At 37.9% G+C, this 19552-nt stretch overlaps 1 protein-coding gene across 1 annotated transcript; it reads left to right on the top strand.

Moving 5' to 3' along the window:
• Window positions 1-931: 931 nt before the first annotated feature.
• On the top strand, window positions 932-18795 carry LOC121508345 (PRELI domain-containing protein 1, mitochondrial-like). The gene is made up of 6 exons (XM_041785136.1): window positions 932-1091; window positions 4254-4460; window positions 5392-5617; window positions 8829-8942; window positions 9449-9527; window positions 16127-18795. Exons 2-6 carry the CDS (start codon window positions 4369-4371, stop codon window positions 16246-16248), a joined length of 633 nt encoding a protein of 210 aa, XP_041641070.1. The 5' UTR covers window positions 932-1091; window positions 4254-4368; the 3' UTR covers window positions 16249-18795.
• The last annotated feature ends 757 nt before the right edge of the window (window positions 18796-19552 follow it).

The raw sequence follows: 19552 nt of genomic DNA, 5'->3' as shown, positions 1-19552 counted from the left end.
ACTTAGGTGGCATTTTTACATAACAAGTGTTGCATCCTAAGATTTCACATGTTTCAGTTTCCTGTTCACAGATATTCCATTTCAGGTCAGGATTGTGGTTTTGATTATAAAAATGTCTTTAAACAGGTAAGGATGCACAAAGCACAGTGTTAAAAGAAAGTGGTATAAGTTCAGGACAATAGAAGATGAGGGGAAGGGCGAGTATTACAGGCTTGTTGGAAATATGGGACTAACAGGGAGATTTTTATTGAACTTAATCAACATTTAGACTACCATTATGGAATTTCAAGCTATACTTTAAATCTGCAATGAGTAATTAAAATCCATTATATTACAGAATAGCAACAAGCGCTAAGGCAGGCCCACCCCTCCTTAAATGTAGACCACACACAGTGTGTAGGGCCTGGTCATGTGTGCAGGCCTCGTTTTGAGCATTTTTTTTCTCCCTCTCTGCACATCAGGCTGGCGTTTGAATGATAATTATGATCAAGATAATGTATTTAAAGCGCTGGCCAAACTTCATCTTAATGGGGCATCACACATTAATATATCAACCCTTAAATGGAGGAATAATTATTTGCCCTTATGGGGGAAATTTCTTTACGTTTCCTTAAAACGTTCACAAGGAAAATTCTTCAAGACTGCTTATTAATTAACAATGCAAATTCCTGAACAATCCAGAAACAATTATGTCAAGCATTTTTCCTCCCTGCTGACAAAACTTAAGCCAGAGAGAAAACAAAAATAAAGTGCGCTTCATCGGATGTTTGATAAGTTTTGTTCTGGCACACATTTTGGCCCCTTCCCTCCAGTCGAGGGCCACTGCTGGTTATCGTTTTGCCCACCATTGTACAGCAGGTGGCGACATGTATCTTTGGTGGAAGTTTGTGGCTCATAATCACGCGAAGAAGAAGAAGTAGTAGCAGCAGAAGTAGAAGAAGAAGATAGTCGCTTTGCTGAAGCCCCCCCGTTCACTCCCTGAGTCGGTCACATGCAGCATAATGTTTTTAATTAACCTCCGTTAAGTCATTTGAGGAGACGTTTCTCTGTTGCTGTTGTTTTGCCCAGTTTTCTGTTACTGGTGACTTCAGGTAGGACTTGTCTTGTTTCTTCGTTTGCTAACTAAGTTCTTCATTTAGCCTTAAGGCTAGCCAAACAACCCGGTCCGAGCTGACATGTTTTAATACTCTAGCTTTAATCCAAGTCATGACTGAGTTTTATGATATCTGGGCGCCCTGTATCACCATCTTTTACTGTCCCCGCTGTAGTGAGGATCATTTAAGAGATTGTTTTGTTTCTGTCCGCAGTTCGCTTAATGTTTAACCAGCTTTCTAAGAAACTAAAGTGACATAAGCCTGTGAGCTCGGTGTAAGACATGACTATGTTGACGTTTTAACGTAATGTAAAGCCATAAGTCAAGGTCACATGTGGACACACTGCGCAGATGTCAGTGAAAACAGATGCAGCAAGTGTCAGGTAATTTGGCGCAGAACTAGTGAAAGACTTAAATGCATTTATAATACAGCAGCAACCTGATACATAAGTCGGTGAGCTGTACATATAGACTTACTGTGATATATTTTTTTTGAATACTTTTAATTGGGGACTACATGTTAAGGAATTTAGTGAGTTAACAGCTACTGGCCCTCGTATGTTTATACATACATTCATAGATTGAGACAAAAATCCTCTGTCTTGTTATTAAAACATTGCATCGTGATGTCACTCACTTTGATACCTTTTTATTTAAATTATACAGTCTCAATCTTACTTTGATTATTATAGCTCCAAAGTGTACAGAAGCTTTAAAACATCTGTTTAATGAAGAAGGTGCATTGAGAGAAATAGTGCATAAAAACTGCAGTTTAACTCCTGCACTGTCTAAACCAGCGGTTCTCAATTGGTGGGTCGGGACCCAAAAGTGGGTTGCAAAGCAGTTTTTCATGGGTCGCGAATGCGTGTGTGGCAAAGAACATGCATCCATACTTTATATTTTACGCTCTTTTATTGTGATAATGGGTAGATGTAAATGTTTTATTAATATGTAGACTCATTTATCTACTTTTCTTGTAAAAATAAAGCTGCTTTTACCAAAGATAATGAAGTAATTTCTCAAGACCTCTGGAAAATCTGGGAAAATAGTTATTATGGGGAAAGGGGGCAGGGGGGAAAACAAGTCAGTTTTGTCCTGTGTCTTTTTCCTATCATAAATTCTGTTCCCCCAAGATCTTCTGTGCAACATTTTTATTTACTAAAAGTGCATTGTTGATATATTTTGGAAATTTGGGTCTTGATTTGTCATCAAAGATATTGGTGGGTCCAGAAGCTGAACCACTGGTCTAAACTACACAAGTGCAGTGCATTCAGAAAGCATTAATATCCCCTTCACGATTTCCGTTGATGGTGCAGTCAACAAAATTTTCATTTTCAATAATCTACACTTAGTACCCCATGTTGAGAAAGTGAAAACAGAATTTTAGAAATGTTTTTAAATTTATTAAAAACAAAAACAGACCCTTAGTGAGGACACTTGAAATTTAGTTCGGGTTCCTTAATCACTGCTGAGATGTTTCTACACCTTGATTGGAGCTTGGCTTTCACATGGGGTGTTTTGCTAACTCCAAGTAGGCTATCATGTGTTTTGCACTAAGGAGAGGCTTCGGTCTAGTCACTGCCATAAGCCCAGGTCAGTGAAGGGCTGCAGTGATGGTTGTCCTTCTGGAACTTTGTCTCATCTCCACACAGGATCTCTGGAGCTCAGTCAGAGTGACCATTGGGTTCCCTCTCTTACTGAGGCCCTTCTCCCCCAGTTGCTCAGTTTGGTGGAGCGACCAGCTCTTGGAAGAGTCCTGGTTGTGCCAAACTTCTTTCATTGGATAATTATAGAGGCCACTGTGCTCCTGCGAACTTTCAGTATAGCAGATTTTTTTGCAGCCTTCCCTAGTTCTGTGCCTTGCAACAATCCTGTCTCTGAGCTCTGAAGGCAGTTCCTTTGACCTAGAGCTGGGCAATTAATTTAAAAATAATCAAAACCAACATTTAGAGCCTCTAAATTTCTAATTTTTTCCCTTATAATCCTCTCTCTACTAATGGACCACCCCTTTAAAAAAAACTACTGGCTGTGTAGTCACGTGATAAGCAGCCAGGTGTTGCAAGGCATGTAGCCTGCTGGCAACCCAAGAGAAGAAGAAGTACTAGGCATGCGCTCCATCCCATCCAGTCCGCTACAACTCAGACACCAAAATTATTTTATACTTTTTATATGAAGTAAAATTATACACACATATATATATATATATATATATGTATATATATATATATATATATATGTTATATATAAGTATTTTCAGATCAAACAGAGTATGAGGTTGGAGGTGGAATAATCATTAATTCATTATGGCCAAGGTAAAAAGTTCAATTAATTGTGATTTTGATTCTTGCCACAATCACCCAGCCCTACTTTGACCTAACAGCATAGCTTTTGCTCTGATATGTATTGTCAGCTGTGAGGTCCTCTATAGAGAGGTGTGTGCGCCTTTCCAACTCCAGGCCAAGTGTAGTAACATCTCAGCAAAGATCGAGAGAAATGGGAGGCACCTGAACTAAATTTCAAGAGTTTTTGCAGAGGGTCAGTTTTTTTTATTTTTGATAAATCTGCAAATATTAAAAAAATCAATTTTCCCTTTGTCAAGATGGGTACTGAAGTTTTTGACTGTAGCACCAGGCTACAACATGAAATCATGAAGGGGCTCTAAATACTTTCTGAATGCAGTGTATGTTGGGTATTTTTGGAACCATATTTTTGCCAACATATTTGTGCAATTTAGACAATGTGCAGGAGTTTGCCTGAAATTTCTACTAAAACTAAAAACAGCAGCAATTAAACTAAAAACAAGAACTAATCCACCCAAAGCACTGATAACTTACCATGGTATAAAAGTGGTATCACTACTGTTTGATTTTTTTATTTAGTATAACGAGATCAAATTTTGAAATTCTAGTATCATGACAGCCCTATTGCAGTGTCAAACAATAACTTGACAGACATCACTACACTGATTTATATTTACATCAAGTGAAAACTAGTTATTCAGACAATTAAAGAACATAATGCCAATCACATTTATATTTACCTCCCATATTAAAACCTCATTTGTTTGTACTAAACAGTTAGTGTGGTATTTATTTCCTCTTATTTTCTTTAAGTGATGAATTTGAATATTTCTTAGTCCTTTTTTTATCTCTTTTTTCAGGACTGTTCCAGACTTTGGATGGAGTCAGTATTCAAGTTTTTACTGACTTGTGTCATCACAGTAAGGAACCCCAGGATCCAGGATTTATGCCATCCTGTAGACAAGCCAGAGGAGAATGGTCAAGTATTTCTGTAATAACACAGACATCAGGAGTACGTGGGACCATGTTGTCTCTGCTTTTTGGCAGAGGTACCCAAACCCATTCAGGTATCATAATCTTTTTATTTGTCAGTATTTTTTATCTATAATAGATGCTCTCAGTAAAGCATTTGGTGTACCCAGATTGAAACTGTGTTTATTTGATGTTCAAGAGAGTCAAGAAAACAAACTATGACTTCATTGTGAGTCTTTGCTTGTTTTTGGTCAGTACGCTTTGTTTGATATTTCTTTGGCTAAAGTATTTGGCAACCAGCTTTATTATCAGTAAAATGTTGGGTGTTTCATTTACAGATCAGTTTGGATGAGCTATGCCAGCCCCAATTTCTATTCTTAATATGTGATGAAGGTCACAAATCCTTAGGATGAAATATAATCTTAAGTATTGCATCAGATTTCAGAAGTCTAAACTCCACTGAGGAAAACTGGGAAAAAGTGAAATTACAGCGCATTCTGTTGTACTGCAGGAATCCTCTACCACTGTAGACTAGGTGCTGAGTTTGTAATCATAGAGTCAAGTGCAGGTTGATTTCTGCCATCTGTTTTTGGCAAACTTTGAGATTATTGGATTTTATTCAGTAACCCATAATAGAATAAAGCCCTGAGTGACGATAGAGATAAAGAACTGGAGAAGAAAGTGATTTATGTGAAAGTGCTGCAGGGTTTAAAACAGTACTGAAAGTATTCACAAACTGATGTGAAACCTGAAAGTGAAAAGAGGTTCTGATTTGAACAAATTTGAGTTGAAACCACGTTTGTATTTCTACATAAACTTTAAAGACTTTATGTTTCAATCCCATCACTTTGATTTGAAGATGTGATCTGATAATCAGAGGGACAATTTTTATAGCAAGCAATAACAATTACAACACATTTAAAAGTACCTGACTTTTGTTTCAAGACAGTTAGAATAAAGGTAATCGAACCCTCAACACTTACCAGAAACCCCCCCACTGACATGATTGTGTTTTATATGGTTTAGCACCCATGTTCTCACAGAGGACGTTGTGTACCGTGAGGTGACTGCGGACCACCGGCTCCTCTCCAGACGCCTCCTGATGAAGACCAATCGGCTGCCTCGCTGGGCGGAGCATATCTTCCCCTCAGGCATGTCTCGGTCTGTTTACATCGTCGAGGACTCCATCGTGGACCCCGTCAACAGGAGCCTGACTACCTACACCTGGAACCTCAACCACACAACTCTCATGGTGACGTGTTTTAAAGTTGTTTAAAATTTTGATTTTTTTTTTTTTTTTTTTTTATAGTTTTGGGTTTTCATTTTACACCACCAAGGTAAATCACTCTGATATCCTCATAGGAGCATTTTTCTTCGAAGTGGCACTTAAAAATATTTATTTTACAATTAAACTAATACTTACATGCTTTAGGTGCTGTAGGTGATGATTATGAGTCAAATAAGCACCTTAATCTTAACTTCACGTAGCTCTTCTTTCAAGTCACTAACTGTCCAGCCAATAATTTTACTTTTCCGGTTGCCTTTCAAAGTTCTTACAGTGCCTATAAAAAGTATTCATCCCCTGAATGTTTTTTTTCTTTTATAAATTAATTACAATCAATATAATTTGGCTTTTTTGACCAAAAAAATGACCAAAAAACCTGAAGAGGCAAAAATGGTGTTTTATGGCCACCAGACAAAGCGCCATGTTTGGAGGACACCAAACACTGCACATCACCACAAACACACCATCCCCACTGTGAAGCACGATGGTGGCAGCATCATGCTGTGGGGATGCTTTTCAGCAGCCGGCCCTGGATGGCTCGAGAGGGTAAAATGAATGCGGCAAGATATAGGAAAATCCAGAAGGACAATCTTATTCAGTCTTCAAAAGAAATATGGCTTGGGAGGAGATTTGTTTTCCAGCAAGACAATGACCTGAGACATACAGTGAAAGTTACACAGAAATGGTTTAAATACTATAAGGTGAATGTTTCAGAGTGGCTGAGTCAAAGCCCAGACCTTAATCCGATAGAGAATTTGTGGCTGGACTTGAAAAGGGCGGTTCATGCCTGATCTCTGTGCAATCTAACAGGGCTTGAGCAGTTTTGATAATAAGAATGGAGTATAATTGTAGTGTCCAGATGTGCAAGCCCTGTACAGGCACTGTATAGCATCTTTTTTAGCAGCTGTCTTTAGCTAAAGAGCACCCGAGGCCCCCTGTACAATCCCTGCTTGATACTGAAAAGCAGATTCGCTTGTAAACGGAACTGAGGTTTTTGCAGCTAAAGAGTCCTGAAGTTGTAAGAGGGCCAAAAGAATAATTTTTTGATAGATCTGAAACACAGAAACTTCATTCAGTGAATTAATAATGACATAAGGGGAAATTTACTGAGGGTCACTTTAGGCCACTGTTGAGTCTAAAATTAGCCTCTGCTGCCCCCATGTGGTCAATAAAATCAGTTATGCGACTTCGAAGAAAAAACTGCTGAAGTTCTTGTATTTTTTTTAATGAAAATTGGAATCGTCTGATTCAAAAGTTATCATTTTTGCCTAGTAATATAGTCATGTACTGTGGGCTGGCATAACTTTCTTTATGTCAACACAGTTTTAGTTTTGCATACTCCATTGTTTATTTGTATTTCTCCATTTCAAAATCAACTCACAAATTTTGGTGAAATCATCTCTTGTCCAGGAGTGTTACGGTTTGTCCCACCGTAGCTCTGCAAACTCTGTTAACAGAGAGGTGAAGAGTGGACTCACTGTAGTGGTCACATGCACTTTATCTCCTGACCCCGGAAAAGAGGAGGAAATATTACTTCAACGTGTCCGATCTTTAAAGGATGAGAGTGTTGAACACAGATCAGTTTAGATAATCCGTCAGAGAGACGGAACTTACCATGACTTGTAGATTATGCAACTGTGAGGTGTGCTTCTTTAAAGTTCTTGAGTTTTTTATCTAGTGGACTATAAAACAACTAGATGTTTAACTAACAAGCTGGTCATGTTTACAGAAATTATTTCAGCAAGGCATTAGCAAACACTACCAGCTAGAATCTATAAGGAAACAGTGTTTTATATGCAGAAGAGTTACAGAAACATTTGAACAGTTCTCCTTAGCTTTAAGACACACAGAATCATGTCATCATTCATGAAAAAGATGAACCCTGTGGCTTACTAGTGCATTCATTTTGATTTTCAGTTAAGATTTCATTTGGACTTTATCATGACCCAACCGAGCTACCTCAAAGCTGAAGATTTCCAAATATCCAGAGGTGTATGAATAGTTAAATGTATTATGACAGGACACAATGTGGCACAACACAGTTTACTGTCCCTTTTGGAACATTTGTCTCAGACCAATATTAGGAAGTGTTTACCTAGTAATGATGTATTAATTATCAAGTAATTACTTGTAATATTCCAGCAATTCTCTGGTTATTAGGTGGTGTTTTACCCTAACCTCATAGCTGTATGACCTGACATGCCAGGTGGATTTGTTTCACACATCCATCTGATAAACCACTCAGAGACGGGGTTTGGGAAAGAGCAGAGCCTTTGAAAAAAAAAAAAACTTGGAGGGTGATTGGATGAACGTTCTGTCTGTCAAATCTTTATGTGCAAATCAGAGCAACAAAACACCTGACCTAGCCGCTATCAAGCTGCGCCCCTACCAAGAAGTAAACTCCATAGAGAACTGCATAACGCGAACCATGGTGACTGTAGACACGTGCCCTAGCAGTTTCCGCAAGGACGTTTTTGTCATGGGGAACTAAAGTGTAGTGTTATATTGTTTTATAAAGTCACAACTTACCATGGAGATCTGGATTCATCTCTCCATTTTGAAATTTCACTATTTTGCAAACAGTTTTTGTTTTATTTTTTATTTTTTACATACCTATATAAACATGGGGTAATTAACTTCCTGTTTGGATACAGACCAGCTTTAATTTTTAAAGAAAATAAGGAACCATTTGTGAGTTTTTTAAAGTTAAATTAAAGAGCAATGGTGTAAATGTGGTGTTTTTGAAATGTGATTAAAACGATGCAGCCCACATGTGGTATTAATTAATTCTGATTTGCGTTAACTCTGACTGCCCTGATTATATATTCTAGACATCACACAAACCTTCAGTATTGGCATAAAACCAACTTAGATAAGTAGTAAACCTAAGAGCACCAAGCAGTTAGCACACGTATTGAAAGTTAACTTCACAAAGAAGCCTTCAGGAGCGCTGTGTTTAGTTTCAGACGTGTATAACGTGATGTAGGTCATGAAAGGAAAACCTTCTTGTTTACAGTATGTTCTTTTACCCCTGTATTTCAACTTCAAGCATGTTAAAACTAAACATAACAAATATCATTCATATCTTCTGTTCCTGGTTCTGATCTGCATTTGAAATGAACCCACAGCCTTAACCTCCACATCGACCCTGCTGTCACTTTGCTCTCTTTCATGTTAGTCTGTTGAAGAGCGTTGTGTTTTCCAAGACTCAGCTGAGCAGCCAGCCTCCACCCAGCTGAAACGGGAAGCGTGGATATCTTCAAGTGTTTATGGCTTCTCCAGACCCATTCAGGTACTTCAACTCTCTTTGTGCAGAGATTGCTTGTACTGAAACCAACATCTTAAACTACTCTGATGTTACGCTCGTTTTGTGTTTTCTATAGGATTTAGGTCAAGCTGCTCAACAAAGTATAGGTATAGCTAGTATCAAAGCACATTTAGATTTCTTTATAAGCCTTTACGTTTTAGCTTCAGCTTACATTGGTCCCATTTATTTTATCTTTGATGATAATTTACAAACTCCTATTTTGAGGCCTTACTTTGATTTGTAGGTCGTAGTAGAAGCAACGGTAACATGGGAGTCTGTGTGCCAACACCAAAATAAAGAAGTTTTAGATTTAAGGGGAGGGAAGTGAAAACGGTACCAAAAATATGTCAGCCTAGGATTGTTATTATTAGATGTGGAGGATGCCAGGCTTGCTTTAATATCCCCAGAGAGAAGGAGAGAGAGAACGCTTTTAACTTAGGTCAGACATCTCCTCCACATGTAAAGCCGTTTCCTGTTTTGTCTTTTCCCAGGAGTTTGGATTGGCTCGCTTCAAGAGTAATCAGGTGAAGGCCATGAAAGGTCTGGAATACGCACTCTCTAACTTACAGGGTATGTATATATTAACAGTGTGAGGAAAGGGGGAACAACTGTTTATTTTTAAATGTTTCCAAATGTGGAAATAGAAAACACTTAGGAGGAGCAAAACCGCCTGCCAACATACGATAGACTGAAACACCTTTTTATTTTGTTTATTCATGGTTTGAACAAACCTGAAACAGCCTCGTGCAAAAGGAGACGTGGACACAATTCAAACGTTCTCCATAAAAGAAAATAAAGATGTTAAGTGGAGCAGAAAAGCTCAGAGAGTTTACTCTGGTATTAGGGTTTACTCCGTGAAGCTTTGCCCCTTTCCAAAAAATTGCACTTGTCAATGTTTGTCTTAAAAACAGGTTGATTTCAGCAGCCTAAATGTCACAACTGTTGGTTCATGAAAGAGGCATGTGACTGCAGAGGGATGTGAAACCATGGCAACTGCAGCAACAAACAAATCTGTAGTTGAATTTTGGCTCCAACAAAAACAACTCTTATAGTTAAAGTCAGTAGAGCGGCTTGTATTTACAGGGAACTTAAAGTGTATATTCTACTGCAGACAGAGTACAACCTCATGGAGTAAAAAAACACTTCAGGATGATTAGAAGCACTTTCTGTAATGTATAGCTCTTGACTTATAAATTTTTAGACATTTGCAAAAATCTGTCTCCAGTCATAATAATTTCTGCAACTAACTGCTATTTCTTTTACTGATTAGTTCGGATATTTTTCTCAGTTTATGGTTTATTAGTACGGTCCCTCAATGTCACAAAAAAGATACAAGCCCTATGACTATCATTCAAAGCCTGAATTGGCCTACATGTATCAAAATGTCTGAGCTTGTCCAACCAGTTGTACAAAATCAAGATCCTCAGTTTTAATGGCATGTAAGACTCACTTAAACCAAAACTATACATTTACAGGGCTCCAGAAAATCATTTTTTCTCACCGTCCCAGAGAAAACATTTTTTTTAGACATCTAAAGTTAATCTTAACACACACAGACACCCAAAAATAGCTTTTTTTAAATTTCATAGTGCAACTGTAATGGTCACCTGATTGATGCCTTTGCAAAAGGATCATGTAATGATTGGAAGTGTCATGCAGAATACCAGCACCGACTGCCTTCAGGGCTTCATCAAACATTATGTGACCATGTTATGGTACCAGCAAAGTGACCATTATGACAGTTCATGAAAATGTTAGCATTACCATGTATAACCATGCAACTTTTTTTGTGGACAGTGCATTCAGAAAGTATTCAGACCCCCTTTTTTCAATTTTGATATGTTGCAGCCCATTTTTTGTCATTTATCTACACTCAGCACCCCATCAGGACAAAGTGAAAGAAGAATGTTAGAAATCTTAATTGATTCAAAATTATTAATTAAAAATAAAAACTGAAATATCACATTGACATAAGTATTCAGACCCTTTGCAAAAACACTTGAATTTTAACCCAGTTTCCTCCCAGTTCTCTGGATTGTTGCTTAGATGTTTCTACACCTTGGTTGGAATCTACCCATGGTCATTAAAATTGATTGGACATGATTTGAAAATGCACACACCTCTTTATAGAAGGCCTCACAGCTGACAATGCATAACAAAGTAAAAACCAAACCACAAGGTCAAAGGAACTGCCTTCAGAGCTCAGAGAAAGGATTGTTGCAGGGTACAGATCTGGGGAAGGCCACGAAACAGTCTGATCCACTGTAGGTCCACAAGAGCACAGTGGCTTTCATGATTCAAAATGGCAGAAGTTTGGCACGACCAGGACTCTTTCAAGAGCTTGTCACCCAGCCAAACCGAGCAATCGGAGGAGAAGGGCTTTGTTGAGAGAGGTGACCAAAAGCTCTCTGCAAAAAGATTGAAAGGCCACTTGGAGTTTGCAAGAAACTCCATGTGACAGCCAAGCAGGATTTGAAATGTTCTGCATAGAAGAGATGCCTCCATCTAACCACTCTGCCATAAACCTGGATGGTGAAGGGCTGCAGTGATGCTTGTCCTTCTGCAACTTTGTCCCATCTCTGATATATAGTTCAATATAAATATGATTGTTTATGTCAATGGGATATTTTAAGTTTTGTATTTTTAATAAATCTGCAGAGATTTCTAAAAGTCTGTTTTCACTTTGTCATGACCAGGTACTGAGTGTAGATGAATGAGGGAAAAATAATAATATATTGTTTTTTTTTTTTTACTTCAGCATCAGGCTGCAATATATAATTTTAAAAAGTAAAGGGGGTCTGAATACTTTCTGAATGCAGTGTATGTAAATTTTGCCCATCGTTTTCATCACTTCTTTTCTTTGCTTTAGCTCCCTCATTAAATATATTTTAGATATTTCTCTATGGAATTTAATAAAAGTGATCTTAAGATAACAGACACCATATCAGCCATGAGGATCTGCTGTTGTAATGAGTGCTTGGCTTGATGTGTAATCTTCTGAGCAAAAGTTTTTCAATAACATAAGCATAAAGCTTAAAACAATTATTATAAAATCCCTTTGTTGAAGTGTCATAGCAGGAAAGATTTATTTTCTTGCAAGGCACATTTTGCATTATCTCTGGGACAACAGAACATCCTTATGAGCCCTGCTTTGAGCTGTTGGTAGAAATACATTTTGAGGGTTTTTTGCAAAGCAATTCTTCCTCAACACAATACATCAATCAATGCAACACAAATCATTTAAGTTTACATTTTTTTAATCCTCTGTGGGGTAATTTTAGGCCGGTAGATGAAAATGTACAGCCTTTTTGGCATAGAAGTGTTATGTTTTGTTACAAACTCTGTTGTGCTGATGCAGCAGATGTTTTCTGAAAGGACGTTCTCCCATTGTTGTGGTTCTGTCCCATTCTGCCTTTATCATTACCACTGCAGGGATTGGCATCAGGCTGAATGTTATGGTGAGTATATTAGCAGAGGGACATTAATGTGCCATCCCTAGGGTGGTCACATGATGCAGTAAATTCAATAGTCAAGGTAGTGAAGTAGTGGCTTTTAGCCTAAGTGTGCAGTTGTGAGGTTGGATAGATATTGTGTTTGTGCTGTAAAAGCAGGGTGAATGTAAGACATTAGTGTAGAAGTAGACAGTATGTTGTTTAGATCTTAACTGAGTCATATTTATGTTTAGTTAGAGAGAAAAGTTAATGCTAGTCAGGATTTTTTTGTAACGGAACTATTGGTTACAACGTTTTTTCTATCAAATGCATGAAGAAATATCTAAATATTGCTTAAACACAGGTACAGGAATAGTTAGAAGAGTTGTTTGCTGTTGATATGTTGCCTATTTTTACTTGAATTTAATATTATATCTATCAAAGTGTAAAGGTCATGCCATACTTTTACATTTAATAAACTGTATAGTATCACTTATACAGACAGAATATTTTAAACTCTACAGTCTTTTCTGATTGGATGGAGGCAGTCTGTGAAAAACAGTGAACGCTGGAGGACGTATTGTAATGTTTGGTGGGTTTATGAAATGCTGAGATTGCACACAAAGCATCTGTGTTTATGAGCGTCTACTGTCACCTCATCAGCAGGCTGAACTGAAGTTTGTGTTTTCACATTTTCAACCTCTACGAATTAGATGAACCGTCTGACACAGCACTCATCTCATACGGTGTCTGCAACATTTAGCTCTGCAGTCTTTTCAGTTAATTCCAGCTCCATCAGCTCCTAGGAAGACCTCAAGTAAAGGCTGATGCAAAACTATGAAATAAAACTTTTCAGAGAAACCAGAACACCAGCTCAAAGCTCATTAGAATAAAGTTATTTTGGAGCATCCATAATGTGTCAGAATTATGTCGGCTCAAACTTTTGGATCATCCTGTCAATTAGAGGGTCATGATAGCTATTAACATATATAATAAATACAGTAAAATCAAACTGTGAAGCATGTTAGTCCTTCAGCCAAAACATTTTCTGGATGTGTCTTCTTAAATGAATTACGAAGAAAAATTTCTTTTTGTAACAAAGGGCGTCTCTTTGTAGGGGAATTTTCTTCAAATGAGATTACGTTTAAAAAACATGTTTAGTCAGAACTGTAGTGATATCTGTTTCTCTTGGTTTGATTCTCAGCTATTTTGAATTGAGGACTAAGGCCATCTCCAACAAAAGCATGCTGGATGAAAAAAAAGAGGAGCATAATTCCACACTTAACATGTATTTCAAGTTTGTTTAAGAAGGTCTGTTTTTGCCTCTTCTCACCATCATTATCAAGGGTTTTCAAACATGAAGAGATTGGTAAAGGAAACTGTTCCCTCTACTCCTTCTCTGTCTATCACAATTTACACTAATGGTTCTCAAAGTGTACGGGGAGCCCCCCTGGGTGTAAGCAGAGAAATTACAGGGGGCCATGTGGGGTTCTTTCTTGAACGTGGTCTAGACCCCCACCCTTGATGCCAGTACAGTCTATGGTTTTGTATCTGCTTGGCCAAAGGTGGAGTTTGTTCTAGGCCACACATTGCATTGGCATATGTCTGGCTGTGTTATGAGCATCTTGTGAATATCCTGCCTGTATGCAACAAATGTTCCTGTAGGACACCACTAGAGGGCACACCAGAGAGCTCAATTCATATATAGCTACCTGATGTGTTGGATGTAAACTACAAACATGGACACTCTAAAGGACGTTACTTAAATGTTAATTCTGAGATCAGAACTCACTTTACTAACTCCCTTCAGTACATCAGTTCCTATCAGATTTGCATTTCGAGTCAAAATCATCCCAGTTAGATATTTTTCAAAATTGTTGAGCTTTAGTTTTATCTAATATTGTGTTTCTTATAATGTAGAATGATTTATTGCTTGTGTTTGTTGGTAAAAAAAAACATAATATAAGGAACTTAAAAAATAATAACCCCATATCAAATCATAATTGCAATATGGGAAAAAAAAAATCGCAATTAGATTATTTTCCCAAATCGTTCAGCCCTAACTAAAACTGACTGTAAATGTTTGTGGACTGCCTATTTTTCATGAGGAAGACAAGACTAAGACTAGCTAAAAACAGATGTTTGATGGCAAAAACTCTTTGTAAATTAAGTTTGGTTTTCATCGAGGAGACTAGAATGACACTAAAATGTAATGTAGTTTTCATTGGACATTTAAAATCCATGAAGTTGTCCTCTGTGGGTAAATCTGTCAAAACACAACATATTTGTAGCTCTTCTGTCTTTCAGTGGTAGAAAGCAGGGATCCTATTTGAAACTGGATTCAGGCAAAGAGAATAAATGTTCTGATTAGAAATAAAGACTAAAATGTAAGGGCTTTTATGGACTAAAACAAGGCCAAAATGCTTTTTAGTTTTTGTCAAGAAAATAAAAGGCTGATACCAGTAATTGTCCAAATACCAAATATTTGCCTCAGTAATTGGCCAGGTCAGTAATCAGTAGATTCCTACTTTAATCACATTAAATAGTTGAATTTGATATAACTGATGAGATAGAAAGCGCAAATAATTGCTCTCCATTCACGTGTTTACCCATCATGGAGAAATGAATGTTCATGAGCTTGAAGGTGTTTTAATCACTCTTCAGTCACCATTTTGTTTTGGTGGCAGTGTGGAAATTTCCCCTCTTACAAGTGGGGGTACGACAGACAGTGTCTGAGAACCACTGGTTTATGGAGACTGCTCTGCTGTTTTGTGATCCTGTTTGCCGTTTTCACATGAGGTACTTAAGGTTTGCAGGTTCACAGGGAGGTCGGACACAAATAGACTCTGCAGCCTGTGGCTCTGAATCCAGTGTGAGGCAGTTTATAACAGTGTACAAAGAGAGGCGTGCTCACCACAAGACTTCCCCAGAATCATGTTCTCTTTTGAGAACAAGCATCACACTGATTCAGAGTTTTCCATAACACTTCAACATGGATCTGCCACAGCTTGCATGCTGTCAGATTAAAGTGCAAGCTTCAGGAGAAAAGGTTGAAACACACACAGTCTTTAAGGAAGGCAATTCAAGTTTAGCAGTATAATGTGTCAAATGTCTGCAGTTTTTTCTGATTTCCCCTGTGTCTCAGGGGGAAAGTAGTCCTGCACTGACTGCAAAAATTACCTCCCAAAATATGTGTAAAGAGTCATTTTTTATGGAAGAGGATACATTTCACATAGTTTATGACTCAGGTGTCCATCCGTATTTATATAAACCAAATATAGAAAAGAAATGCAGTCAAGCAAGGCCAAGGCTGTAACTAGGTATGCACCCTGTACATGTAGGCTTACACGCCTCCACAACCAATGAAAACCCTTCTTGCAAAAGTAGCACATTGGCTTGCTTTTGTTCACAGATTTTACCTTCAAACTGATTGGAAATTGGTTTGAATATGAAAAAAATCTCTTTACTCAAGAAACAACTCTTTAACATGATTGTATACTATATCATTATACACTCTGAATAAGCTGCATTAACATCTTTAGATGGTTTCTTCTTCTAGCAGTAAAGTGTTTCCTGCCAGGCACCAGGGGCTGTAAAAAAACAAATCAACAAGAAACATGTATGTGTGTCTGAAGAACAACAAGGCATCACTCGACAGCTTGCTTAGATGATATTTTTCCGTGTCTGTAAGTAGCTGCCGTCTTCATTGTTATTCCTCTCTTCTCTTGGTCATCACAGGAGAGGCGCCCCAGCGCCCACTCAGGGACTCAGTGAAGGACGCGTCAGAGAAGGCCAAGGAAGCAGCAAAGAGCCTGGCTTCAGCTGCTGCAGCGCCACAGAAACCACAGCAGTACGTCTGACAAGATAAACTCCCCACAATGCCTTTCTCATCGTCCTGATCTCCTGGACTGGACTGAAGTTTTTCTGGGATCACGCTGGTTTGCTGTTTATTCTCTTTTCAGCTTCACTGTGTGGTTTTTCTTCTTTTTTTCTGATTGGCTCTCTTCTCTTTGGGAAGTATTTTTCTTCTCTTTTCTCAGATTTCTGTCTTCTCTTTCAGCTCTCATTATATCTCAGGTCCTTAGTTCACATATGAATTATAATGCCTTGAGAAAGTTTCAGATTATGACCTGCAGCACCCTTTACTGCTGAACGCTGTCAGATGATAGAACTTACTTTTGTGTCTTGCCATAGATATTTAACTTTACTCTATTTTCTTAAGGCAAGCTTATTTTAATGCAAAATATGAATCAGCCATTGTGGTATGAAGTAAATATATGATTATGCTTTATATGTTGATCAAGACTAAAGGTCACATCAGATGCACTTCAGGTCACATTATGCATTTTTCAGCTCCTACAGTACAACAGACAGTCTGATGTTTACTCTCATCTGGCCTCTTGTTTCTCCTCTCATTATTCACTTTGTCAAAGTCCTGTGTAAGTGTTTTTCCTCTGGCATGTCCTTACTTAGCAAGTATAACAGTTTTACCCCATTAACATAATGCATTAGTGTGATTTATGTTGTGATTTGGGCATTCAGATACCAAGTGGTGATCCTTAAAGCTTTGTGTGGACACACCTTAATTCATACTGAAAACAGTCTGATATCTGATACACTGCATAGACAAAAGTATTCAGCTGTACTTGTTAAGTATTTAATTCATTTGTTTCAATCAGACCTGTTGCCACAGGTGAATTAAATCAAGCCCCTAGCCACGCAGTCTCCATTTACAAACATCCGTGAGAGAGCTCTGTGACTTCAAGCGTGGTGCTGTGATGGATGCCAACTTTGCAATAAGACTGTCTTTAAAATTTCATCCCAGCTGGATATTCTACAGTCAACTGTGAGCGATATTATCAGAAAGTGGATGCGTTCAGGAACAACAGAAACTCAGCCATGAAGTGGAAGATCACGTTAAATCACAGTGCATGGTGCGTAAAAGTCTCCAACACTGCTGATTGCATAGCTGAAGGGTTCTGAACTTTCTCTGGCATTAATGTTAGCACCAAAGCTGTGCAGCAGGAGCTGCATGGAATGAATTTCCATGGCTGAGCAGCTGCATGCAAGCCTCACATCACCAAGTCCAAGCATTGGATGGAGTGGTGCAAAGCACACTGACACTGGACTGTGAAGCAGTGGAAACGTGTTCTGTGGAGTGACAAATCCCATGTATATAACGTGTTAATGATAATATGAGGGAGAAAAGCTGTTAAAGAGGCACTGCTAGCCTCTTAGCTTGTGGCTTATTTACCCCATTCATCACACGGCAATAACATGCCAAGGTTAGAGACCCACAGAAATGATGAATGGGCTGTTGTTGGCAGGAAGTGAGTCCCGGTATCAGGTCGTCACTGAAAGTGTATTGTGAATAACTAGTGTGGACCTGCATGCCAAAGTGTAGTCACTTGGTATCTGAATACCCAAAATGGATCATTTATCCCTGATAATGCATTGTCTGAACAATCTCTGAGCTCTTCAGAGCTTTATTGAAAGCCTTGCCTTGATACATTTTGCACTTACTGCATGAAACCATATCTACTCAGCACAAATTGAGGAGTACAAAAAAAGAGGCATTTTGGAGACTGGGTTTGGAACAAAAGGGGGGTTATTCTATCTCTTAGCGAGTGTACCATCAGAATCATGTTGAAGCTGGATTTCTTTTAGACAACACAGTTGTAAAATGTGACTTTAAGCAATGAAGGAAATGGCTTTTAATTAAATGCTATAATGTTCACGCATGGATATTTAAACTGTGAGCTGTATTGTAAAATTACTTTCCTCATGATATCTCTCTTTTGGCATGGAGACTGAACTGAATTCTGCTGTCTGTGTCGATATACAATCTGCTCTGTAATAATGCGCACAAAAAAAGAAAATGTAGCATAAATGCTACTCGTTAAAGACTGCCAGACAGACCTATATAAATATAAAAAACCAAAAGGACTTACACTGCAGTAAGTAAAATCCAGTCTAGTTTTCACAGCAGTTCTCTGACTGTGCTGAGCCTTTATACTGATGTTGGTCTGCGTTAGAGAAAATTGTCTAGGTGCATTGTTTTAATCTGCCTGCTGATATGAAGCCGAAGCTGTGATAAAAATGATTATTGTTAACATTTCAGTGATTCCATTCCTTTTGAAGATTTATATGTATGTTTTTTTCTGAATGACTTGAATTATGGTTCTAGTTTATTTTATATGATGCATTATAAAGAATTATTTACTGTTAGGCATTTGTAATACTATGTATTTAGATTATTTTAAACAGGAAGTAGTAGCATGTTGAGAAAATATGGAAAAAAAATCAATCACTTTTGATTGGTTGAACATATTTGTTTCAATTTAAAGTATTTTAAACTCAATATTTTTATTTTGCTTGTGTATCAATTTTATTGAGCTTTAATAAAACCTGATAAATTATTGGTTTCATTTTGTCTTTTAAGATTTTCTGGAGTTTTTTTGATGCCTTTATTGAGATGGGAGAGTAGATTGAGTTGTAAACAGTGGAGGGAATGTGGGGAATGGAGCCAAAGGCCGGATTTGAACCCAGATGGCCTGCTTTAAGGACACCAGCCTCTGTGCATCCCATGCAGACATAACCACTAGGTCAGTGCTTCCTAAAGCAATGACCACAGCCCCCTGGTGGCGCCTGGAGATACTGCAGGTGCGCCCAGAGAGTCATTCACAACAAATAAAAGCCATAAAAACGATTTTAGAATGGAAGTAATATTTAAATGATCATTAAATACTATATAATCTTAAATAATCTTAAGTCTAAGAAAACACACCAGAAAATTGAAGTTAAATGTCAACTTTTGTCTTCTATTTGTTTGATGTACAGACCTAGTGTCTCTGGTGTTGGATTAAGTTGTGACAATCTGTTAAAGTTCAACTCAGCCTTGATTATAAGCATTAATGACTTCTAAAGTGGGCAATGGCACCACTGAATCTGGGAAAAGTTGCTCCAATTTTGTCTCTTTTAGTCATTTTTTCAGTATTTTTCTCAAATGTAACAGCAGTAAAATAGTCTTAATCTTAGAGTTGCATCAGTTTTCAGCTGTGTAAACTAAGCCTGAAGCCTCCTGTGATGTAAACATAATATTCAAATATTCCTGCTGCTTTGTGATGTAAATGTTGTCACAGTGTTGTGCAATATGTAGGCCCC

Source organism: Cheilinus undulatus, linkage group 4 (genome assembly GCF_018320785.1).
Source record: "Cheilinus undulatus linkage group 4, ASM1832078v1, whole genome shotgun sequence".
In the NCBI taxonomy this organism is placed as follows: Eukaryota; Metazoa; Chordata; class Actinopteri; order Labriformes; family Labridae; genus Cheilinus; species Cheilinus undulatus.
The sequence above is the reverse complement of the archived record's forward strand: the minus strand, read 5'-3'. Positions and strand labels throughout refer to the sequence as shown.